This window comes from Protopterus annectens, chromosome 17.part0 (assembly GCF_019279795.1).
Source record: "Protopterus annectens isolate FY-2018-M chromosome 17.part0, PAN1.0, whole genome shotgun sequence".
Classification (NCBI taxonomy): Eukaryota; Metazoa; Chordata; order Ceratodontiformes; family Protopteridae; genus Protopterus; species Protopterus annectens.
The window spans coordinates 109,812,158-109,838,951 of NC_056751.1; the positions used below are offsets into that span (position 1 = coordinate 109,812,158).

The window sequence follows — 26,794 nt, forward strand, 5'->3', positions numbered from 1 at the left end:
GCTTTGTTGCCAAACAGGCGCAGTCTTGGTTTAAGGGAGCATCCAACAATTTAGCTTTAACATGATCTGGCAAGTTTTGCTCCTTAAGCCAAGCATGTCTTCTAAGCAGAGACCCAGTGACAGCAGCCTTGCAGGATGCTTCTAAAGAGTCAAAACCACATTGCAAAGTATGTTTATTAACTTGTTCTGTAGAATGCATTAAATCCTGTAATTCTTTGTGTTCAGCACAGTCTGGAATCAACATCATTTTCTGTTTAAGTAGTCCCAAAATATGGTGCTGGTACTTTAACATATGAAACTAGCAATTTAAAGCCCTAACGGCCAAAGTAGCATAAGTGTATACCTTCTTACCCAATCTGTCCAAGGCTCTAGAATCTCTATCAGAAGGGGTATGATTTTTTGGCAGCAGTAGCCTTAATGCCTTTTGGTCCTTGGGAAATGGTCTCTGGATCCGCAGTAGGATTCTTGAAGAGGAACTTGTGAGAGTCAGATACTCTGTAATAGCAGTCAGGTTTTCTGGAAGCTAGAGGCAAAAAGTGTCTGGGGAGAGGCTAGATTCCAAGAAAGCATAATCTACAATGTCCAAAACAGGAGGGATAGCTAAAGGCCTGCATTGAGGAAGGAGTAAGAATTCCCTAAGCCTCTTTTTGGTGTCAGAGCAATCCTGGCTTTCCCAGCGGAAACGCTCCCCAAGAGTGTGCAAGGTTTCACCAAAAGAAAAGTCTTCTGGAAGGGAAGCAGAGGGGAATGGAATCCTCTGCATCAGAGTCCTCATAGGAAGATAAGGGCAAATCCTGGTAATCAGAAGGAACAGAAATATCAGATTCCTGATCAGAAGAATCAGAAGGAAAATCAGTTCTAGGTCTCTTAGAGGGGGAAGGCGGGCTTCCCCTAATTAAGGTAATAAGGTCTTCAGCCATTCTAAGCATTTGTTTTTTAGGCATATGGGCCTGAGCATGCGGTTTGGACGTCGGTTTTCTAGGTGTAGTGCGAGTTTTAGGCCTGGATGAAGAAGATGGCATCTGTTTAAAATGCAAGTCTGTAGGCCTGAATACACCCTCAAAAGCCAGTTCCTGCACAGCAGCTCCAGACCCATCCAAGGTAGAAACATCTGCAGGTTCCGTAGTTGAAGAAGCATCCCGCGGCATACCGGACTCCGAATGGGTCTCAGTAGAGGCCTGCGAATCTGAGGTAGCATGTATCAGGGGCTGTGAAAGCACCTCACTGAGTACCGGCGGACTGGCGACTAGCTTAACGGAAAAGTCATCGGCGGTTTTGGACCTACGCGGTCTGTCTCTGTCCTTATCTTTACTTTTTTTGGAAGATCGGTAGTCGGATGGTTTAACGAAGCCATTTTGGAGTACTGATACAGAGTACCAAAATAATCTGCTGCAAAGATAGCCAGACGACGAACAGTTCGGGAGTTGAATAAGGCACAAAACCATGGTCTGGGCCTAAGCAAGGAATGCAGTACGAATGAAAATCTTTATGAGGTATTTGCTTTCCACAGGTAAGACAATTGTTAACTTTTACTGACATTGGTTGGAGCAAGAAAAAAGATCCCCAACAGGGTACATCTGTGTTTTGAAGACTTCGGTTCTGAAACTCGAAAACAAAAATTTCAGGAGTCGGCCGACCGGCACTTGCAAACTGCTTCTGCTTTAGGCACCGCACGGCAAGAAAGACTGATGTAATGAGTCGGTTGCATGTTTTATACCCCTGACAACCTGACGTCATGGAAGAGGAGACCGCATCCGATGCAGGAATCAGACTCTGGTATTCAGGCCAGCTGAGGACTACCTGCAGGCAAATAACCCAAATGTGATGACTGCAACAGTGAAACACGATCATCAAAGATTAAAAGACTCTGAAAATATGAATTTTCTTGAGGCAATTCAATACTAGTCAATGTCTCAGATGCTGTAAGTATTTCATTAGGCATTGCAGGCAAATTTTATGCTCCGAGAATAATACTAACATACCTCTGCTTCAGGTAAAACACAACAGCACCATTCCCAACTATGTATGTAGCCACCCCTGCCCCCCACAAAAACAATTCTGGCAATGATCCAAGATTCACTATCAACTGGATTATTACCTGTACCCAAATTACTCTTCCATACATAAAAAAACACATTACACTGTAAATTAAAAATATCAAATAACTATTTACCTTGTAAGGAGGAACTGGGAATTTTGGGTACTCTGCTGACTTGTTTCTGTGGAAGCCGTGTTGGCCGTTGTTGTTGACTGTGTTACGGTGTTGGCAACACTGCTTGTGTTGGTGCGTCGTGTTGCATTACGTGCTGTCTCCAGTTGCTGCCTTGCTGCTTGTGCCTGCTGCCGTTCTAACTGCAGCTGCATTTGTAGTTGCTGTAACTGAGAGGCGGAAGGGCCAGAAGAGTTGAGCTGCCCACCTGCAGAGCGCCTTACTCCTGACAACTGAGATAAAAGTTCTATGAAGACAGATGCAGCCACATGAAAAAAATGGAAAAACAGAATTTAAAAAATACATTTGCAACCATATAATTGTTTCTAATGTCCTTGAACTGTAACTTTAATGACAACAAAGAAAAAAAAAACTGAACACAGAATTTGCATTCAACATAATGAAGGCACTTTCACTTCTTCACACATTTATTACAGTTGCAATAATTCAACCAACAGCATTACTGTAAATTTTGAAATTCAGACTTATTAGCATTTTTAAAATCTTAAGACAATATAATAGCACATAATGGGAAACTGATTAAGGATGTTCTGAAGGCAAAGTGTCAGAAGAAATAAAAGCTTCATGAATCCTAATGCATACGAGGGACCTCCAAAAGCCCGAGTGGCATAGCTCAAGGCGCTGCTTAGACTGTATAGAAACATTTTTTTTGTTTTGTTTTAAAGACGGACCACATCATACATGGTTAAAACATGTAACAGAAGTTTGGAGGTAATCCATTAATCAAAAACTGGTTTCAGTACAGACTCTGCAGAACCAGCAAAACACAGCAAAAAAATGACCAGTTATTAGGCTGCAGAGGTAGCAGACAGCCTAGTACAGAGTTAGGACATCTGAAAAGGGAATTAACAGCAGTTCAGCAACTAACAGTCCAAAACACATATACACCAAACAGAGGTCCTCCAGTGGAAAAAGGCACTTAATTCACATTATATTCTTTAGACAACAGGAAAAGAAGATCACAGCTGACACCTGGGCCCCCCCTTAGGTCAACAACTGTCATAACACAAGCCCAACATCTAATAAAAGTAAAATCAGTCATCCCCAAAAATAATACACAAGGACACAGATTTCAAAACATCCATAAAAATCACAAATTTGAATATACGAGTACTGGAAAAATTGCTTTTCGTGAATTAAGTATTTTATGCCACAGCACTCATCCACCTCAACCTGTATTTATTCGCAAACTTGCCATAACAAACAAAAAAAAAGTATATATATATATATATATATATATATATATATATATATATATATCTCAAGCTCGCACCAGCCAAACAACTGTCTTTACCCATAGTGCCCCTCTCTAAATTAGCTCAGATCGAGTTTGCCCGTAAGGAAAAAAAGTGGAGGCTTTATCTGAGCAGCTTCCTTATCATAGGCTAGGACCATATCCAGACCTCCAGGAGTCTTCCAGAGGGGGATGGCGGGTGGGTTGTAATGAATGAATTAAAATGAACACCACAGATGGAACGTTATGGTAAGAACATAACTTCATCTGATGTTAATTTTCATTCATTCCTTAATGATGGGACTGAGTCCCTAGTTACTTTGTTTCCTGGGAGGCCCTATGGAAGAATATTCCTGAGTACCACTGAACCAAAGGAAGCTCTCCCCTGGAGACCACGTACAATTTGTAAGGAGTGATAAAGGTATGAGGGGGTAGACCATGTTGATGCCCACAAATGTCATCCACAGAGGTTCTTGCATGGAAAGCAACAGACGTTGCAACTGATCTTGTGGAATGTGCTTTGACTTTAGATGGTAATGAGGTTTCATTGCGTCGATAAATGAAGCAAATGCAGTCTCTCCACCATTTAGACAAGGTAACTTTGGAAAAAGGTCTCCCACTCTTGGTCCTGAAAATGACATGAATAATTGGTCAGATTTTCGTAATGACTTAATTCTGTTGAAATAAAATTGCAATTGACTATGCACGTCAAGCAAATGCAGTGTATATTCTCCTTTGTTAGAACAATTTGGAAAGAAAACTGGTAGGTTTATGGTTTGATTAATGGTCAAATCTGAAATTATTTTGGGTAAAAAGGAGGGGTTGATCCTCGAGTGATAATTGGTTCCATGGAGACACCATGTAAGGGTGTTTTAAACTAGAGCTTGGCAACTCAGGAATTTGTCCAAGCTGATGTAATGGTGATCAGAAACAAAAGACTTTCCAGGATAAGAATTTCTACATCACAATAGGGCAGCAGAATCAAACAGAGGGACATGTTAAGGACTATGTAGAATAGATTAAATCTAGGCTCAGTTGGTAGCGTTTTGAAAGGGGGGCCTAATGTGTATAACTCCCTTCAAAAAATTTTGCGAGATGGTGTGTGAAAATCAAGGAAGAGCTCTCAAAACCACAGAAAGAATTGGAACAGCCAAGTGTGGTGGATAGAGGTTAGATGATCGTAATGGTTCTGAGTGAGGGCAGTTTGAGGCGAATCAGCACCGTAGAAATTGGTCCGAAGGGTTTAATTTTATCTTTACGAGACCAAATTATGAATCTTTTCCACTTGCTTAGGTAAAGTTTCGGTGGCCAGCCGGCGGAAAGCTAAAAGAACAAACAAGATATGAGGATTGTTTATTTTTACTGCCCGCAATGCTACTGGAAGTGGAGGAGAGCCAAACAAGTGACAGCTTGAGGCTAATATGTTTGGAAGAATCCCAGCCCCACTGTGGAATTCCAGGACAACAATTCCAGAGTTGGATCCAGAATCCATGGTTGATGTACCTAGAGTGCCAAAGAAAAGGAAATCAAATTATGGGACCAGTAGGGTGCAATGAAGATTAATCTGCTTTTTCAACTGAAGCGCTCTTCAAGGTGAGGATGACACGCGAAGTTGGGGAGGGTATGCATAAAAGAGTCCCGTGGGCCAATGGAAGTGGTAATCAGAGAGTGTCTCTCGAGACTCCCCTGCAGGGGAATTATTAGGGGCAAAGCAGCTGCTGCATTTGTGACTTGTGTGGTTACCAAGACAGATTCGCAGCAAGGCTGGCCTGAGCATCGAAGATTTCGGCCGCTGCATCGACGAGGATTGAGAGAGACCACTTTCGTGAGGCAGGAGAAATGCATCTGCCTCAATTTTGTCTGCAATTAGTTGGAATCCCCGTGTGTGCATTGCTATCAGAAGAGTGTCTGGAAGCTATCGCTCATTGCCATTGCCTAATTCTCACTGGACTCCTTGACACAACAGGCAGGACTTGGTTTCCCCTCCTTGCTTGCATTGATGTACCAGACTACCTGACATGTTGTCTGACTGGATGGCAAATCGTTCTGAAGAGAACTGGTTTAATTCTTTGCCCTCTAAGAAACTGCTTGAACAAAGGATGAAAACAAAGGTGGGTCACAATCATAGTGAGCTGAAATTGCTGCAGCATGAATCTTAATGGAAGAGAAGGACAAACCTTTGTCCAATAACTCAGTAAGATATTGAAGAGCCACACTCAAATTAGGCTCAGAAATCTCCAAATTCTTTGCTGTACTCCAAAATAAAAATCTCTTCCATTTTTCTGCGTACACTCTCCTTGTACTAGGTCTTCTAGCTTCCATAATCACATTTAAAACTTGTTGAGGAAGTTGAGACCTGCTGTGTTTCAACACAGAATATGCCAGGCTGTTAGATGAAGAGAATGAAGCTTGACATTGAGCAGATGACCGTCCTTCTGAGATAACAGATGAGGAATCAGAGGTAAAGGCCATGGAGGCTTCTTTACCAGACTCCGTAGTAGTGGGTACCAGTGTTCCGCAGGCCAATCTGGACCTATCAAAATCATCCTTGGCCTGTCTTGTCTGACCTTTAATAGTACCTTTGGAAGAGGAGGCAGAGGTGGAAAGGCATACACATGAAGGTTTTTCCAACTGAAAGACAGAGCATCCACTTTCCAAGCTGTGTGATGAAACCCCTTTGTGCAATACTTTGGCAGCTGGTGGTTTAGTGGAGAAGCGAACAGATCTATGTCTGGAGTTCCCCATGACACTGTCAGTTTCTGAAATACATGAAGATCCAGTTTCCACTGTGGGGATCCATGATTTGTCTGCTTAACACATCTGCTAAGGAGTTCTGTGCTCCTGGCAGAAACCTTGCCTGAAGAGTTAGTTGCAAGCTTAGCGCAGTCTCCCATAAAATCATTGCTTGCCTGCATAGAGGATAAGAATGTGTTCCCCCTTGCTTGTTGATGTACCACATGACAGTTGTGTTGTCTGTTAGAATCAACACCTGCCCTGGAAGAAGTAACTCCTTGAAAGCCATTAATGCAAACTGGACTGCTAACATCTCCTTCATGTTGATATGTAGATGCTGTAGTCTGGCAGGCCACTTGTCTTGTATCCACTTTCCATTTAGATGAGCTCCCAAGCAATGTCCGAGGCATCTGTCGTTAAGATCTGACTTGCCTCTGGCCGGGTCACAGAGAGTCCCTTGTTTAGGTGACATTCCTGAGCCCACCACAAGAATTCTTTTCAAGGCAAGGTATTATTTGAATGACAGTGTCCAAATCCTGGCAGTGCTGTGTCCATACATTTTGAGATACCATTGTAGCTTCCTCATATGCAGTTTGGCATTGGGAAGCACCAGAATACAAGATGCCATGAACCCTAATGCTTGAAGGACTGTCCTTGCAGTCAGCACGGACTGATGAGATAGTTGATGGAAGTAAAGTGACAGACTCTTTTGTTTGTCCGGGGTTAAAAAGGCCATCTGGGCTGCTGTATTCAGTCTCACACCCAGAAAGCACATGTCTTGAGAGGGTACTAGACTGGACTTTATTTCGTTCACAGAATACCCTAGGCATCTTAGCACTGCTATAACATATTCCAGATGCTGTAGAAGGTCTTCCTTTTCTTGAGCCAGAATCAGGCAGTCGTCCAAGTAAGGATAGATTTGAATTCCTTGAAGCCTGAAGTAAGCTATCACTGGAGCCAGAACCTTTGTGAATACTCTGGGCGCTGTAGATAAGCCAAAGGGCAATGCAGAGAACTGATAATGAGAATTTCCAGCTCGAAACCGCAGATACTTCCTGCAACTTAGCCTTATAGGCACATGAAGGTAAGCTTCCTTGAGATCTAAAGTTACCATCCAGTGGTCTTTGCCCAGCAGAGGTAAAAGCTGTTGTAACGTCAACATCTTGAACTTGGGAATGTCCAAAAACGTGTTGAGGAGAGATAAATCCAAAATTGGTCTCCACGTGTTCCCCTTCTTTGGTACAAGGAACAGGCGAGAATAAAATCCTAGGCCCCTTTCTGATACAGGGACTGGCTGAATGGCCCCTATCTGAAGTAACTGAGAAACTTGCTTGTGAGCCTCTTTTCTTTGTGGAGGAGGAACGTCTGGCATGCCTTTGAAAGGGGCATTGTATGGAAATAAAATCTGTAACCGTGGTGAATGATATCCAACACCCATTTGTCTTGAGTAATTAAATCCCAATTTTCTTTGAAAAGAGACAGTCTTCCTCCCAAAGGAGCTGCCAGGCGGAATCTGCTGGCAGCTGAAAAGACAGGTCATTGGGTTTGTTTACGAAAGGACTGACCCCTGCCCTCACCAGAAGTCTGAGCAGGTGAACTCCCTGTTCTAGGCCTAAAAGAACCTTGAGCCCTGCCCCACCACGTCTAGACCTACCCCTAGACTGGGAATCATAAGCAGGATATGTCCACCCCTTAGCAGGCCAATTTCTACTAAACTTTGGTGGCTGCACCTGCAAAAATCTTTAACAGTTTGCATAGACTTAGCTTTGTCCTCCATTTTCTTTAAAACTGCTTCCACAGGCGATCCAAACAACACATCAGACTGTAAAGGAGCATCCAAAATCCTTGTCTTAACATGCTCAGCTAAATTCTGATCCTTCAACCAGGCATGCCTGCGAAGAACAGAACTGGTAGCAGCCACCCTCGAGGAGGCCTGTACAGCATCAAAACCACATTGCAAAGAATGCTTACCCACTTGTTCAGACACATGAACCAAATCCAGCAACTCTTTACACTCAATACCTTCCGCCAAAGCATCCACCTTAGATTTCAATTGTGAAAGGAGATAATTCTGATATTTTAGCATGTGAAACTGACAATTCAATGCTCTCATGGCTAGAGTGGAAGAAGTATACACTTTCTTTCCCCACCTATCCAAAGCCCTTGCCTCTTTATCAGTGGGAACAGGATTTTTAACCACAGAAGCCTTAACACCTTTAGGCCCTTGAGAAATAGTTTCTGGGCGAGCTCCGGGACTCTTAAACAAATATTTATGAGCTTCGGGCACCCTATAATACCTATCAGGCTTAACAGGAGCAGGAGGCAAAGAGTCAGGGTTCAGGGAAGCCTCTGCAAAAACATCTTCCACCACATTCAACACAGGAGGAATAGCTAAAGGCCTATGCTGGGGTAAAACAAGAATTCCCTAAGCCTTTTCCTGGAATCAGAGTAATCCTGGCCTTCCCATTTAAAGTGCTCCCTCATGGAATGCAGAGTCTCTGAAAATGAGAAATCCTCAGGCGGAGAAGCTGTAGGAGTGGAATCATCCACATCCGAATCAGAATAAGTAGGATACTCCTGCATATCTTCCACAGAAGATTCTGAAGCCTCTGAACACTGTTCAAAACTATCAAACTCGGTTCCACCCTAGGCCTCTTATCAGGCGGGGCATAGAACCTCTAATCATAGTAATCAAATCTTCTGCCATTTTAAGCATATGTTTCTTAGGTACAGAACCCGAAATGCTAGGAGAAGCCCCCACTGAAGCTGAACTAGGCCTACCTCTCAAAGAAGTTTTGGCAACAGAAGGAGAGGCTCTAACTACCTTGGGAAGAGAGGGAAGAACAGTCACCTGAGAAGCCCCCTCAGCCTGGCCTACCTCCTGAGAAGGCACATCCTGTAATAGTAAAGTTTCTGCCTGGGACTCCATGGAAGCTCCTGGCAAAACCTCTGGCTCCACTGAGCCTTCTAAAGAACCGACGTCCGGGACTGCCGGTTCATCAACCCTAGGCTTCGGTGTTTTGTCCTTGCGCTTCTTGGAGGAAGCGGGCGTCGGAGCATCCGACGGCATTTTATAATTGCAACGCTTCCCAAACACTAACCTGGCACAGTCTAACCTCCTCTTAATAGTGCGTTTGTTAAACCTAGCACAAGAGCGGCAACCAACAACGTCGTGCTCAGGCCCTAAACAAGGTATACACAAGGTATGGTAATCCCTATGAGGTATCTGTTTCCCACAAGAAATACAGTTATTCACTTTTTCTGACATCCGGTAAAATACTGAGGCAAGAAAAAACCAAAATGCTCCCCAACGGGGTACTTAGCCAACTCTGTTTCGGTCTGAAACTCCGGTTTCGGAAATATTTCAGAACGCCAACCTGCACTCGCAAAACTGCTTCTGCATCGGACCATGCGGCAAAAAAGACTGAGGATATGACGTCGGTCATGCGCATTAGTACCCTGGCGTACTGACGTCAGTCTAATGCGCCCTGACCGACGTCAGCCTTATACTCTGGTATTCGGGCCGACTGGACGCGGACTATACCCAATAGTCAGGACTGCAGCAATGGAAAACGAAGAACATCTGGTAGGTTTATGGTTTGATTAATGGTCAAATCTGAAATTATTTTGGGTAAAAAGGAGGGGTTGATCCGGAGTGATACTCTGTCCTTATGGAACACCATGTAAGGGTGTTTTGTGCACAGAGCTTGCAACTCAGAAATTTGTCTTGCTGATGTAATGGTGATCAGAAACAAAGACTTCCAGGATAAGAATTTCACATCACAATAGGCAGCAGAATCAAACAGAGGACATGTTAAGGACTGTAGAACTGAAGTTAAATTCCAGGGCTCAGTTGGTAGTTTAAAGGGGGGGGGGGGGCCTAATGTGTATAACTCCCTTCAAAAAAATTTTACAGAGATGGTGTGAAATCAAGGAAGAGCTCTCAAAACCATTATGAAAATTGGAAATTGCAGCCAAGTGTACTCGAATAGTTGATGCTGCAGCTCCTGAGTGAAGGAGGTTGGATAAGTAATCTAGCACTGTAGAAATTGGGTCCGAGAAGGGGTTTACTTCATTTTTACGAGACCAAATTATGAATCTTTTCCACTTGCTTAGGTAAAGTTTCCTGGTGGCTAGTTTATGGAAAGCTAAAAGAATGTGGCAGACAGGAGAGGATTGTTTATTTTGCCTGGCAATTACTGGAAGTGGAGGAGTCAAACTGTCAGCTTCAGGCTAATATGTTTGGAAGAATCAACCCCTGTGGGTGGGACAACAATTCCAGAGTTGGATCCAGAATCCATGGTTGATGTACTAGGTGAGGCCAAAGAAAAGGAAATCAAATTGTCGGGACCAGTAGGGTGCAATGAAGATTAATCTGCTTTTCAACCGAAGGGCTTTCTTCAAAAATTGTGGGATGACAGGAAGGGGAGGGTATGCATAAAGAAGTCCCGTGGGCCAATCGTGCACCAGAGTGTCTCTCGGGAACTCCCCCTGCAGGGGAATTAGGGCAAAGCAGCTGCTGCATTTGTGACTTGTGTGGTTGCAAACAGGTCGCAGCAAGGCTGGCCTAAGCGAATGAAGATTTCGGCCGCTACGACAGGATTGAGAGACCACTCGTGAGCCAGGAGAATGCATCTGCTCAATTTGTCTGCAATTAAGTTGGAATCCCCGGTAATGTGCATTGCTATCAGAAAGTGTCTGGAAGCTATCGCTCATTGCCGAATTCTCATGGACTCTTGACACAACAGGTAGGACTTGGTTCCCCTCCTTGCTTGCTGATGTACCAGACTACTGACATGTTGTCTGACTGGATGGCAATCGTTCCTGAAGGGAGAACAGTTTGAAATGCTGGCAATGCCAGAAGGACTGCCCTCAGTTCTAGGACACTGATATGCCAGCTGGCCTCCAAGGGTGACCAAGTACCTTGGACTGTCCTTTCTTGTAAACAACCCCCCCCCCCACACCCAATCAGGGAGGCGTACGTGGTCACTGTGGCCCTGGGCTGAGGAGGGGAGAAAGGGCGACTCCATAGGTGCTCTTCTGGCTTCATCCACCAAATTAAATGTTGTTTGCACCAATTTGTTATCCTGATTTGAAAGGACATACACAGAGTCGGAATGGAGAGATGACAAGTCAGCAAACAAAGGAGATTAGTAGTGCTGAAGTTGAATTAATTCTCAAGTCTTGGTGAGTACCTTTATGAGGTGGACCCTGTTAAAATCTCACTAAGGCAACACTGATATATAGAATATTTATATAGCACATATCATGGACAGAAGTCAAAAACAAATAACGACAGCTGGGTGCACAAGTCCCAGGATTAAAAAGTGCCCAATCCTGGTAGGCACACTGGTGCCACGACTGGAAAAAATTACAGTGTAGAATCCCCAAAATCCAGACACATTCCTAAATTGGACCAGGCCAGGCCCAAGGGGAGGATGGCCCTATGTTGTAGAAAGTAGTAGTATACCACAAAAACTGATACGCCAAAGAAGAGCCATAAAGATGATAGAGTGGACTATTGAGGATAAGAAAGAAATTATGTATTGTTTCTATTATGCAAAAAGCCCATAATTACCAGATAGAGAATATATAGAGAGAGATTGAGAGATAAATTAGAGGAAAGAAAAATAATTTCACAGGAAAAACTATCAGAAGCTTCAAATAAAAAATTACGTTCATTAATACAACAGATTTTTGAAAAACAGTATATAGATCATAAAACTTTGATCTGTTTGGAAAAAGAAGCATCTGAAAAAGTGCAAAAATGTAAAGAACAAAACCTAGACATTTTTGAAAAGTATAAAAAAGAAATATGGACATAAGAAAGAAAGATTTGATATGGTGCTATATTTATGCAACGGAAAAAGCCAAGTTAATTACTATTGAGAAAGCAGCCACACAGATATTCGAAGAGGATTACAGGCAAAGTCAGCCAGATATGGACAATTTCACAATAAAAAAAAATATCACAAAGATGGAATGTGGAAAAGATCATTAGTAAAGCAGAAGTTAAAGAAATAGAAGTTGAAGCTATGGGGTGTCTGCGGAGTGAAGGATTTAATGCTGAAAGTCTAACACAGACTACACAGCATGATGGAATGAGTTCCCAAACAATGAAGAAGCAGGAAGATAGTACAGTTGTGTACACTTAACATAAATGTAGATGTTAAGAGTGTATTCGCTGTTGTAGTCATTACATTTGGGTAATCCTGCTGGCAGGTTGCCCTCAGCTGGCCAATTCCACAGTCTTGGGTCCTGCGTCGGCTGCTGTCGCCCCTTCCCTGAAGTCAGGCAGTCAGGGGTATAAAAAGAAGCAGTTGACGCCATTTTCTTCAGTTTTTCTTGCCCCAGATGTCAGGTGCCCCCAAAAAGGGTAGCCAAACTTTATATATATATATTCAGAATACACCAATATAAATTTTACCTTCATCTATAAGCAAACACACCACATAGGTAGCATAAATCAGAGAAAGAAAGATAAGATTCAAAAGAAAAAAGGGGGAAGGCGGGTGGGTAACCCGGACTGCAACAGTGAATACACTCGAACATCTACATTTATGGTAAGTATACACAACTGTACTATGTTCTTCGTGTTTCACTGCTGCAGTCATTACATTTGGGTAGAGTCCCAAAGCTATGGTTGGGAGGCTGGAACTAGATAGCAGTAGGAGCGGCTATGAGGCCCTGCAGAACTGCAGTGGCAAAGCCTGTCCTGGATTTAGAGTAGAGTGGCAGATGATAATGCTTTGTAAAGGTGTGCACTGAACTCCAAGTAGCCGCCTCTAAAATGTCTCTGGGTTGGTACTCCCCTGAGAAAGGCTGCTGAGGTGGCTGCAGCTCTGGTGGAATGAGGCCTAATGCCCTTAGGCACTGGCTTGCCATGGTGTAAGTAGCAGAAATGAATGCAGTGGCCTAACCACTTAGAAATAGTCTGCTTTGAGACCGGCTTTCCTTGTGATCCTGCAGCACATGCCACTAGTAATTGCTTTGTCTTCCTGAAAGCTTTGGTTCTGTTCAAGTAGAATCTAAGCGGTCTGTGTACGTCCAAATAAGGCAGAATTCTCTCCCCCTTGTTCTGTGGATTTGGGTAAAAGGTTGGCAGATGGATGGCTTGGTTAAGAGCCACACTAGACACTACTTTAGGCATAAATGTTGGGTTTGTCCTCAGGGAGACCCTGTCTGGATGAAAAATGAAGAAAGGTTCCACAGCCATGAACGTCTGTAGCTCTGAAACTCGTCTTGCAGAAGTAATTGCTAAGAGCAGAGCTGTTTTCCAAGATAAAAACTTCATATCAGCCATAGCAGCTGGCTCAAAAGAAGGCAGGGTGAGTTTTTCCAAGACATAGTTGAGGTCCCATGCAGGTATTGGTAGTCTCCTTGGGGGACTTACATTTTTGGCTCCTCTGAGGTACTGCCTTAATAAAGGGTGAGAAAAAAGTGGTGGCTCTGTATTGTAATGAGCTGAAATGGCACAGCCATGAATTTTAATTGATGAAAAAGAAAGGCCTTTGTCCAGCATCTCAGTTAAATATTGCAAAATCTGAGGAATATTTGGTACCACTGTATCAGTTCCTTGTGCCTGGTTCCAGGCACAGAATCTCTTCCATTTTCCAGCATAAGACTTTCTAGTACTAGGCCTTCCGGCTTCCAGAATGACATCCAGCACAGCTTTACTGAGAGGTGTTTTTTGTATGACTACATTATCCGCCATGCTGCCAAGTTTAATATCCTGAGTTGGCTGTGCATGATCTGACTGTTTGCTAGGACAGTAGTCGAAGTATTTGAGGTAAGGTCCAAGCTGGGTATAGAGATGTTTCTTAGTACTGGATACCAGTACTGGCATGGCCAGTCTGGGGCAATCAGTATCATTTTTGGCTTCTCCTGTCTGACCTTTAGGAGCACCCTGGGGAGGAGAGGCAGTGGAGGAAAGGCATATACGGATAGGTTTTTCCAGCTGAAAGATAGGGCATCCACTTTCCATGCTTGTCTGTGATACGTCCTTGTGCAGAATCTTTTTAGTTGGTAATTGAGAGGGGAGGCAAATAGATGTCTGGGCATCCCCACTTCCTTGTGATCACGCTGAAGACTTGTGGATCCAGCTTCCACTCGTGGGGATCCATGAGGTTTCTGCTTAGTTCATCTGCCAGAGTATTTTCCTTTCCTGGCAGGAATTGTGCCTGCAGATGTACTTGGTAAGTCAAAGCTGTGTCCCACAAAGTCATGGCTAGTCTGCAAAGGGGGTAAGAATGTGCGCCCCCCTGCTTGTTTATAGACCACACGACCGTGGTGTTGTCCGTCTTCATCAGTAGTTGTCCCGGATGAAGTAGGTCCTTGAAGGCTGTCAGGGCATGTTGAACAGTAACATCTCTTTTTGATGGATATGTTGTGCCCTAAATGCATCTTCCTGCCATGTGGGCTCCCCAGGCATAGTCTGATGCATCCATTGTTAGGCCTGGCTGGAGGTAATGTGAATGGCTGACCCCTGGTGACAAGCCTTTGCCCACCATCGAAATTACTGTTGCAGGCAGGGAATGAGAGTAATGACTGTTTCCACGCTGTGGCAATGTTGAGTCCAAACACTTTTTAGGTACCACTGAAGTTTCCTCATATGCAGTCTTGCATATGGAATTAGTAGGATGCAGGATGCCATGAAGCCCAAAGCCTAAAGAATTTTTCTTGCAGATAACTGGGTCTTTGTTGCCAACATTGTGAAATAGGTAGTCAGTTGCCTTTGTTTGGCGTGAGATAAGCCATCTGGGCAGTTGTATTCAAGCTTGCACCCAGGAATGTTATCTCTTGTGAGGGTACGAGTTTTGATTTATTTTTGTAGACTGTGTACCCTAGGCATGTTAGAAGTCTTTTCACAAACTCCTGATGTTTAAGAAGAATGTCCTTGTTCTCTGCTTGAATGAGACAGTCGTCCAAGTAAGGATATATTTGTATTCCTCTCTGTCTGCAGAATGCAATTACTGGTGCCAGGCACTTTGCAAAGACCCTGGGCGCAGTAGATAAGCCAAAGGGCAGTGCAGAGAATTGGTAACACATTGAACCAGCCTTGAATCTTCAGTATCTTCTGCATGATTGTCTGATTGGAACATGCAGGTATGCCTCTTTTAGGTCTAAAGTCACAAGCCAAGCATTCTTGCCCAGCATGGGCAGAAGCTGCTGCAAAGTCAACATTTTGAATCTTGGAATATCCAGGAAAGTGTTCAGAATAGATAGGTCCAGTATCGGCCTCCAGGCCTTGTCCTTTCTGGGTACCAAGAACATTCTTGAGTAAAGTCCTTGTCCCTGCTCTTGCTCAGGTACTTGTTGAATGGCCCTCTTGTCCATGAGGGATGAGACTTGTTTGTGCCTCTGCCAATTGATTTTTTTTGGCAGATCTGGCCAGCCGTTTGCCTTTGGCAGAGTATGGAAATGGAACTTGCAGCCTTGTGATACTATGTTTAGAACCCACTTGTCCTGGGTTATGATGTGCCAATTTTAAAGAAAAAGTGCTAATTTCCACCCAAGGGTGCTGCCAGAAGACAAGTGCTTGGTGCAGGCAGGGGGAAGTCATTGGGACTGTTTTCTGTATGTTTGTGATCCATCTTCTCCATCTTTGGAGGTAGAAGCACCCCATTGCTTGGGCCTATAATAACCTTGCGCCTGGGATCTGCCCCTTTTAGGTCTGTCTGACACAGGAAAGGACCATTTTTTTGTAGGCCAGTGTCTACTAAACCTAGGTGGCTGTACTTGTAAAAAAAATCATTGACAGTTGGCATAGATTTAGCTTTGCCCTCCATTTTCTTTAACACCTCTTCTGCCTTAACACCAAACAAAGTATCATGCTGTAAAGGTGCATCTAGTAATTAAACTTTAACATGATCAGGCAGATTTTGTTCCTTTAACCAAGCATGCCTCCTAATTACAGAACCCGTAACTGCGGCCCTGCAGGAGGCCTCCAAAGAATCAAAACCACATTGCAAAGTATGTTTTCCAACTTGTTCTGTTGCATACAATAAATCCTGCATTTCCTTGTTTTCTGCACATTCAGAATTTAACATTTTCTGTTTAAGCAATCCCATGACATGTTGCGGATACTTAAGCATATGAAATTGACAGTTTAAGGCCCTTGCAGCCCAAGTTGCACATGTGCAAACCTTTCTTCTCCATCTATCCAGTGTCCTTGAATCTGTCAGAGGGGGTTGGGTTTTTTGCAGTGGAAGCCTTAACTCCCTTTGGACCCTGTGAAATAGTTTCTGGGTCAGCAGCAGGATTTTTAAAAAGAAATTTGTGAGAGTCAGGAACCCTGTAATATTCTCCGTCAGGCTTAACAGGCGCTGGGGGTAAGGAGTCAGGGGTCAGACTAGACTCCGAAAACACATCTACAATATCTAACACAGGTGGAATGGCTAGAGGCCTGTGCTGAGGTAGTAAAAGAAAAACCCTGAGCCTCTTTTTACATCCTGAAAAATCTTGGCTCTCCCAGTGGAAATGCTCCCTCATGGTATGCAAGGTTTCCCCAAAGGAATAGTCCTCAGGAGGAAATGCTGAAGGTATAGATTCTTCAGCATCATAATCCTCATAGGGAGGAAGAGAATATTCCTGATCAGAAGAGAAATCAGAAGAAATAGAAACCTAATCTGAAGATTCATAGTCAGTGTCTTGCCTAGGCCTCATCAGGAGGGGGATGGGAACCCCTGATCAAGGTAATCAAGTCTTTGGCCATTTTGAGCATCTGTATTTTGGGCATAGAGGCCTGTCCACGTGGCTCGAGTTTGTTTCCTTGCTTTAGAAGGTGCTTTAGTCTTTGCCTTTGAAGTCGTTTTAATGTAAAGATGTTTAGGTCTGAATACACCCTCAGAAGCCGGTACCTGCTCAGCAGCTCCTGACCCATTCTGAGGGATTAGCATCCGAGGCTCCTGTACCTTGAGTATCCAGCGGCATGGCCGACTCCATGTGGGAGTCGGTAGCGGCCTACAACTCTAAAGTAGCGGGCATCAGGGGCTGTGAAAGCACCTCAATGAGAACCGGCGACTGGCTTAGGAGAAGCTTCGTCAGTTTTGGGCCTTGGTTGTTTTTCTCTATCCTTTTCTTTGCGTTTTTTGTAAACTCCGGTAGTTGGATGGCTATCCGACGACATTTCAGGATAATTAAAACAGTGTCCAAAAAAGTTTAAAGCAAAATCATACCGACGCTTAATAGTGCGTTGGTTAAATCTAGCACAAAACCGACAAAGTAGCTTTGTACCTACCATAAATGTAGATGTTCGAGTGTAGACACTGCTGCAGTCATTACACTTGGGTTATCCGGTTCCCCAGTCGGCCTGAGTGCCAAAGTCTTGGTCCGGTGTTGGTTGCTGTCGCCTCCTTCCTGACGTCAGTGCGACAGGGGTATACAAGATGCAGCAGACGCCATTTTCTTCAGTTTTTCTTGCCCCAGATGTCAGGTGCCCCCAAATAGGTAGGCAATTAAAATTGCTAATAAAACATACATAAGAAAAGCAAACATACTTTCAGCTACCAGAAAATACTCCCCATAGTTAATAAAAAGGAGAGGAACTAGGTACGTACTAGCGAGTAAGAGGGGAAGGTGGGAGGGTAACCTGGACTGCAGCAGTGTCTACACTCGAACATCTACATTTATGGTAGGTACAAAACTGTACTATGTTAGTGAGACACTGCTGCAGTCATTACACTTGGGTAGAATCCCAAGCTGAGGTAGGGTGGTTGGTTCTATAAGGCATTAGGGGTGGCTATAAGGCCCTGCAGCATTGGATTTAGAGTATAGAGGCAGATGGTAATGCTTGGTGAAGGTATGCACAAAACACCATGTTGCTGCTTCCAAAATATCCTTGGTAGGTACTCCTCTGAGGTAGGCAGTTGAAGTGGCTGTTGCCCTGGTGGATTGAGATCTAATGCTGTTAGCCACAGGTTTTCCATGGTGCGTATAGCAGAAACGTATGCAATGTCCTATCCATTTGGAAATAGTCTGTTTTGAAATAGTTTTCCCTGTGCTGCTGCAGCATATGCTACCAATAATTGCTCAGATTTTCTGAAAGCTTTGGTTTTGTCCAAGTACAAGCGTAACTCCCTGTGAATGTCCAATGAATGCAGTAGTCTTTCCCCTTTATTCTGTGGTTTTGAATAAAAAGTAGGCAAGTGAATGGTTTGGTTTACAGACGCACTTGAAACCACCTTGGGCATAAACGTAGGGTTAGTTCTAAAGGACACCCTGTCCTGGTGGAAAATGGGGAAAGGTTCCACTGCCATTAGTGCCTGTAATTCTGAAACTCTTCTTGCAGACGTTATTGCCAGGAGAAGAGCAGTTTTCCAAGAAATGCATTTTAATTCTGCCTTGCTAGCTGGTTCAAAAGGAGGTAACGTCAATTTTTCCAAAACAAAGTTGAGGTCCCAAGTAGGAGTAGGTGCTCTACTGGGCGGTCTTATGTTTTTAGCCCCTCTGAGGTACTGTTTAGCAAAGGATTAGAGAAAATTGGTGGATCCGTGTTGTAATGTGCAGAGATGGCAGAGGCGTGGATCTTAATGGAGAAAAGGAGAGGCCTTTGTCCAGCATCTCAAATATTGTAGTATATGAGGAATGTTTGGCACAAGAGGATCAAGGCTGTGAGCCTGGTTCCAGGCACAGAATCTCTTCCATTTATCCGAGTAGGCTTTCCTGGTACTAGGCCTTCTGGCCTCCAGAATGACCTCCACAACTGCTTTGGAGAGAGGCATTGCTTGCATGGCTAGGGAATCTTCCATGCAGCTAGGTTTAGTGTCTTTAGCTGGCTGTGGAGTAACTGATTGTTGTGCTGAGATAGCAGATGTGGTATTTGAGGCAAAATCCAGGGTGGTCCTTGTGCTAAGTCTTTTAAGATTGGGTACCAGTGCTGGCGTCGCCAGTCTGGTGCAATCAGGATAATTTTTGGCTCTTCTTGCCTGGCCTTTATGAGTACCTTTGGGAGAAGAGGCAGTGGTGGAAAAGCATATACTTGTAGGTTTGTCCAGCTGAATGAGAGGGCATCCACTTTCCATGCTTGCAGATGGCAACTCCTTGTGCAGAATTTCTTTAGCTGGCAATTTATTGGGGAGGCAAACAAATCTATGTTCGGGCTCCACCATTTCTTTGTTATTCTGAATATTTAAGGATTAAATTCCCATTCGTGGGGATCCAGGATATTTCTGCTTAAGTAGTCTGCCAGTGTGTTTCTCTCCTGGCAGGAATTGTGCTTGTAGATGAACTTGATAGTTTACAGCTGTGTTCCACAAGGTCATGGCTTGTCTGCAGAGGGGGCACGAGTGAGTGCCCCCTTGCTTGTTTATGTACCGCATAACTGTGGTGTTGTCTGTCTTTAGTACTAGTTGTCCTGGATGCAACAGGTCCTTGAAAGCAATAAGGGCATTTTGTACAGCTAGCATCTCTTTTTGATTGATGTGCAGATGCCTTTGTTCTGCGGGCCACTTGCCCTGAATACATTTTCCTGCCATGTGTGCTCCCCAGGCATAATCTGATGCATCTGTTTGTCAGTGTTTGCCTGGCAGTGGGTTGAGTGAAAGGCTGTCCCTTGTTGAGGTGACAAGCTTGAGTCCACCATCGAAACTCCTGTTGAAGGCAAGGTATTAGTGGTATAACTGTTTCCAAACTTTGACAGTGTTGAGACCATACATTCTTTAGGTACCATTGTAGTTTCCTCATATGCAGTCTGGCATATGGAATTAGTAGTATGCAAGAAGCCATGAAGCCCAAGGCCTGCAGAATTTTTCTTGCAGGGACTTGGGTCTTTGTTGCCATTAATTGAAAGTATTGTGTCAGCTGTCCTTGCTTGTCTGGCATGAGAAAAGCCATCTGGGCCGTTGTCTTCAAGCTGCCACCCACGAATATTATCTCTTGTGAGGGCACTAGTTTTGATTTCTTTTTGTTTACTGTGTACCCCAGGCAACTTAACTTTTTTACAAATGCCAGATGCTGTAGAAGAATGCCCTTGCTCTCTGCTTGAATCAGGCAGTCGTCCAGGTATGGGTAAATTTGAATTCCTTTCTGTCTGCAAAATGCAATTACTGGTGCCAGGCACTTTGTGAAGACCCTGGGCGCAGTAGATAATCCAAAGGGCAGTGCAGAGAATTGATAGAACCTGAGGTATCTTCTGCAGTTTTGTCTGATAGGGGACATGCAGGTTTGCCTCCTTGAGGTCCAAAGTCACGAGCCAAGCTTGCTTGCCCAGCATGGAAAGAAGCTGCTGTAATGTCAACATTTTGAATTTCGGAACCTCCAGGTAAGTGTTTAGTGTAGAAAGATCCAGAATGGGCCTCCAGGCTTTGTCTTTTTTGGGAACCAGAAAGAGTCTTGAGTAAAATCCTTGCCCTTGTTAGCTCCCATGTTCGAGTGCCATAATTTGTTTTTGCGCCTCTGCCCATTGATTAGTGGCAGATTTGGCATTCCTTTTAATCTTGGCAGTGTGAGAAAGTGGAACCTGTAACCTCTGGAAAATTACGATATTGAGAACCCATTTGTCTTGGGTGATCATATGCCAATTGTGATAAAAAAGTGCCGGTTTTCCTCCCAAAGGGGCTGCCAAGAGTGAGCTGTTTGGCAGCTGGAGTGGGAAGTCATTGGGGCTGTTTTTTATATGGTTGGTGCTTGTCTTCCCCTTCTTTCTGGCCTAATGCACCCCATTGTCGAGGCCTGTAAGGACCTTGTGGTTGACCTACATCTTGGCCGTCTGTATCTGCCCCTTTAAGGTCAGTCATTAACTGGAAAGGACCAATTCTTTGTTGGTCAGTTTCTACTAAATCGAGGAGGCTGAACCTGTAAGAAATCCTTCACTGTTTGCATAGATTTTGTCTTATCCTCCATTTTCTTTAATACCTCCTTCTGCCTTAACTCTAAATAAAACATCCTGCTGTAAAGGTGCATCCAGTAATTTAGCTTTAACGTGATCTGGTAACGTATGTTCTTTTAACCATGCATGTCTTCTAATGACAGAGCCTGTAACTGCTGCTCTGCATGAGGCCTCTAAAGAATCAAAACCACATTGCAAAGTATGCTTTCCCACTTGTTCAGCAGCATGCAATAAATCCTGCATTTCATTAAAATTAGGAGGATCTGTATCTGGAAGCATTTTTTTTGTTTCAACTGAGACATCACAAATTGCTGATATTTTAGCATGTGAAACTGGCAATTTAAGGCTCTCGTTGCTAAGGTTGCAGACAGTACAGTTTTGTACCTACCATAAATGTAGATGTCCGATAGGTATGCAACTGCAGTCCTGACATATGGGTTGTCCTGCCTCAGGCAGCCCTTGATCGGCGGATTCCAAAGTCTGGATCCGGGTCGGCTGATGTCACCCTTTCCCGGCGTCAGAGCCTGGGGTATAAAAACGTCAGCAGACGCCATCTTCTTCAGTGTTTCTTGCCCCAGATGCCAGGTGCCCTCTAAGGAAGGCTAAATTTTGAAAAAGAGAAAAATTCCAGACAAGTACAACAGCATAAAAACAAATACACCATAAAAGATTACCCCAGGTAGCTAAAATGAGGGGTAGAAACCCAAAAGTATACCACAGAGGGGTAGGTGGGAGGGAAAATCTGACTGCAGTTGCATACCTATCGGACATCTACATTTATGGTAGGTACAAAACTGTACTATGTCCCCTTCAAGGATGCAACTGCAGTCCTGACATATGGGTTGAATACCATAGCCAACCTGGGGGTGGGTAGGCACTAAGACAAAGATGGTGTAGCTAAAATGCCCTGCAGGACTGCAGAGGCAAATCCTGCTCTGGACCTGGAGTATAAAGGCAGGTTGTAATGTTTGGAAAATGTATGCACGGAGCTCCATGTAGCAGCTTCTAAAATGTCCTTTGTTGCCACGCCTCTTAAAAAGGCTGTGGAGGTGGCTGTAGCTCTGGTGGAATGTGGCCTGATGTCAGCTGGCACAGTTTTTCCACGAAAAGAGTAGCAGAATCGAATGCAATTTCCAATCCATTTAGAAATTGTCTGTTTGGAAATTGCTTTTCCCTGCAATCCAGCAGCGAAAGCTACAAAAAGCTGGTCAGATTTTCTGAAAGACTTTGTTCTGGCCAAGTAGTAGCGCAACTGTCTGTGTATGTCCAAGGTGTGCAGAAGTCTCTCTCCTTTATTTTGAGGATTGGGAAAGAAGGTAGGCAGGTGAATAGCTTGATTCAGGGACACCCTGGATACCACCTTTGGCATGAATGACGGATTGGTTCTCAAAGAAACTCTGCCCTGGTGAAAAATGAGAAATGGTTGTATTGCCATAAGGGCCTGTAGCTCAGAGACTCTTCTTGCTGAGGTTACTGCCAGAAGGAAGGCTGTCTTCCAAGACAGAAATTGCAACTCTGAAGATGCTGCTGGTTCAAAGGGAGGAAGAGTTAATTTTTCCAGCATGAAGTTGAGGCCCCATGCAGGCACTGGTGGTTTCCTTGGAGGATTGATGTTCTTTATACCTCTTAGAAACTGTCTTAGCAATGGGTGAGAAAATACAGGTGGATCAGTGTTATATTTGGCAGATATTGCTGAAGCATGTATTTTTATGGAAGAATATGAAAGGCCATTGCGGAGCATTTCAGCCAAGTATTCCAGGATCTGTGGAATGCTCATCACTGATGGGTCTTGACCCTTTTTGCTGTTCCAGATAAGAAATCTCTTCCATTTTGCTGAGTATGTTTTTCTAGTGGAAGGTCTGCGCGCCTCCAGGATGATATCTTTTACCCTTTTGGAAAGTGTATCCTGAGTAATAGTCATGGAATCTTCCAGGCTGTCAGCTTCAATGTTTTCAAGCTGGGGTGTAGTGCCCTGTAATTGTGCTGTGTCAGAAGTGGCCATTGAGGAAGGAGCCACGGATTGGTGTGTGTCAAGCTCCGTAGCAGTGGGTACCAGTGTTGTCTTGGCCAGTCTGGAGCTATCAGTATGACTTTCAGTTGCTCTGTCTTGATCTTTAGTAACACCTTGGTCATCAAAGGAAGAGGTGGGAAGGCATATAGTGTTAGAGAGTTCCAACTGAAGGAGAGAGCGTCCACCTTCCATGCTTGAGGATGGTATGTCCTTGTGCAAAACTTTTTCAGATGGTGATTGAAGTGGGAGGCAAAAAGATCTATATCCGGCCTTCCCCATGCTTGAGCTATTTGTAAGAAAATGTCTGGATGCAACATCCATTCATGTGGATCCATGTTTCTGCTTAGGCTGTCTGCCAGAACATTGTCCTTCCCTGGTACAAACTGGGATTGTAGCTCTATTTTCAATTGCAGGGAAAAGTACAGTTTTGTACCTACCATAAATGTAGATGTCCGAACAGGATAGCATCTGCAGTCCTAACAAATGGGTTGTCCTGTCGTCAGGCAGCCCTTCGGTCGGCCGGATTCCAAAGTCTGGGTCTGGCCTCGGCTGGTGTCGCACTTCACCCGACGTCATCTCTGCTGGTCTTTGGGTATAAAGGCATCAGCCAACGCCATTTTCCTCAGTGTTTCTTGCCCCAGATGCCAGTTGCCCTCTTGGAAAACTAAATTTTGGATAAATGCCAATGTTTCCAAAAAATAGTAGGCAAACACAAAAATAAGCATGTATGTGCATATATACAAACAAATACACCATAAGAGATCCCCAGCTAGCTATTAGGAGGGTAAATACCTAGGAGTACCACAGATGGGAAGGAGGGTGGGTAATCCTGACTGCAGATGCTATCCTGTTCGACATCTACATTTATGGTAGGTACAAAACTGTACTATGTCCTTCAAGGATGCATCTGCAGTCCTAACAAATGGGTAGAATACCATAGCCAAACTAGGGGAGGAGGAAGAAGAATTATGGTGTAGTTAGGATCCCTTGCAATACAGCAGTGGCAAACCCTGCTCGGGATCTAGAGTATAGAGGTAAGTTGTAATGCTTGGCAAATGTATGCACGGAGGTCCAAGTAGCCGCCTCAATAATGTCCTTGGTAGCCACTCCTCGTAAGAAAGCTGTGGTAGTGGCTGCAGCCCTTGTAGAGTGAGGTCTTATGTTCTGTGGAATTTGCTTTCCATGGTAGGAGTAACAGAATCTTATGCAATTTCCTATCCACTTGGAGATTGTCTGTTTGGAAATTGCTTTTCCTTCCCTTCCTGTTGCATAAGCTACTAAAAGCTGGTCAGTTTTTCTATTGCCCTTGGTTCTGTCCAGGTAGTAACGCAACTGTCTATGTACATCCAAGGTATGCAGCAGTCTTTCCCCCCTGTTCTGTGGATTGGGAAAGAAGGTAGGTAGGTGGATTGCCTGGTTTAGAGACACTCTGGATACCACCTTAGGCATAAATGTAGGATCAGTTCTCATGGACACTATCTTGATGGAAGATTAGGAAGGGTTGTACTGCCATTAAGGCCTGTAGTTCAAACCCTTCTTGCTGAAGTAATTGCCAGTAGGAAAGCAGTTTTCCAGGATAGGTGTTGAAGATCTGCTGTTGCTGCTGGTTCAAATGGAGGGAGTGTCAATTTTTCTAGCACAAAGTTCAAGTCCCATGCTGGTAATGGTGGTTTCCTAGGAGGTTTTACATTCTTGATTCCTCTGAGGAACTGCCTGAGTAGAGGATGTGAGAAGACAGGGGATCAAGCTGTATTCTGCAGAAATAGCTGATGCATGTATCTTGATGGATGAATAGGACAGGCCTGTATGGAGAAGCTCTGCCAAGTACTCCAGGATGTTAGCAATATCTATCTTTGACACATCTTTTCCTCTTTCAGTACTCCAAATGACAAACCTTTTCCATTTTCCTGCATAGTTCCTTCTTGTTGAAGGTCTGCGGGCCTCAAGGATAATGTCTTTAACCCTTTGGGATAAAACTGGGTTAGTTGCTGTTATGAAATGTTCCAGGCAGTCAGTTGCAGAGTTTTTAGGTTTGGATGCATGATGTTGTAGTCGTTCTGAGTTAACATCAAAGGCATCAGGGGTAGTAGTCCACGTTCTCCCCCGAGACATGCTCCTCAGCAATGGATACCAGTGTTGTCTTGGCCAATTTGGAGCTATCAGAATTATCCTTGGACATTCCTCTTTGATTTTCAGTAGTACCTTGTGCATCAAAGGAAGAGGTGGAAATGCATATGCTGTCAGGCCTTTCCAACTGAAGGATAGAGAGTCCACCTTCCATGCAAGTGGGTGGTATGTCCTTGTGCAGAATTTCTTGAGCTGGTGATTGAGTGGGGATGCGAATAGGTCTATTTGTGGCATTCCCCATTTCTTTGTGATGGCCTTGAAGATGTCCGGGTGTAGCATCCATTCGTGAGCATCCGAGGTAGTTCTGCTTAACATGTCTGCTAGGATGTTTTCTTTTCCCGGTACAAATATTGCCTGTAACTGGATGTTGTAGCTCAGAGCCATATTCCAAAGGTCCAGAGTCATTCTGCATAGGGGGTATGAATGAGTGCCTCCTGTTTGTTGATGTACCACATGACTGTGGTGTTGTCTGTCCTTATCATTAAATGGCCTTCTTTGAGGAATGGTCTGAAATTCTGGATTACTAGTTTTACTGCCAGCATTTCTTTTTGATTTATGTGCAGGTGCAGCTGGTCTGGAGTCCATAATCCTTGTATGCATTTGTCCAGCATGTGTGCCCCCAACCTAGGTCTGAGGCGTCCGTTGTGATGGTTTGGCTTGCTTGAAAGTTGTGGAAGGGCAAGCCTGGGTTTGACTGACATGCTTGAGCCCACCATAGGAACTCTTGTTTCAGGCATGGGATTAGTGGTATTTCGGTTTCTAAGCTGTGCCTGTGTTGAGACCATAAATTCTTTAGGTACCACTGTAGCTTTCTCATATGCAGTCTGGCATGGGGGACCAGGATTATGCATGATGCCATGAAGCCCAAGACCTGCAGTACTTTCCTTGCTGTTAGTTTGTTCTGCTTTGTTAATGCCAAGAAGTAAAGAGGGAGTTGTTCTTGTTTTTCTGCAGTTAGGAATGCCATCTGTTTTACTGTGTCCAATTCCGCACCCAAGAATGTTCTTGTTTGGGATGGTATCAGTCTTGACTTTTTTAAATTGACTGTGTATCCCAGGGCTTGTAGTAAGCAAATGACCCTTTGTAAGTCTTTTGTCAGCTTGCTTTTGTTGTCCGCTTGTATCAGGCAGTCGTCCAGGTATGGATAAATTTGGATTCCCTGTAGCCTGCAATGAGCGATTACTGATGCCAGGCATTTTGTGAATACTCTGGGCGCAGTAGATAAGCCAAAGGGCAATGCTGAGAATTGATAATGCTCTGATCCTGCAAGAAATCTGAGGTATCTTCTGCAATTTGGTCGTATGGGGACGTGCAGGTATGCCTCCTTGAGATCTAGAGTTACCAGCCAACACTCCTTGCCCAGCATGGGAAGAAGTTGCTGTAGGGTCAGCATTGTGAATTTTGGGACAATGATGAATGTGTTTAAGGCGGACAGGTCGAGAATAGGTCTCCAACTTTTCTCTTTTCTTGGTACTAGGAAGAGTCTGGAGTAGAATCCTTTGCCCTGTTCTGTTGGTGGTACTCTTTCCACAGCTCTCATCTTTGTTAATTGAGCTATCTGCTTTAGAGCTTCTGTTTTCTGGTTTGGAGGTAGGTTTGGCATTCCTCTTTTACTGGTAAGGTGTGGAAGTG

General features: G+C 44.1%; 1 protein-coding gene across 4 annotated transcripts in view; it reads right to left on the bottom strand.

Annotated features, from left to right (window-relative positions):
- Positions 1–26,794, bottom strand: part of KCMF1 (potassium channel modulatory factor 1) — a 1,043,135-nt gene that overhangs the window by 264,913 nt on the left and 751,428 nt on the right. For all 4 annotated transcript variants that reach the window (XM_044059692.1, XM_044059694.1, XM_044059693.1 and 1 more), the window contains one exon: positions 2,174–2,456. In XM_044059692.1, coding sequence (XP_043915627.1) covers positions 2,174–2,456 — 283 coding nt within the window. The remainder of the gene's footprint in view (positions 1–2,173; positions 2,457–26,794) is intronic.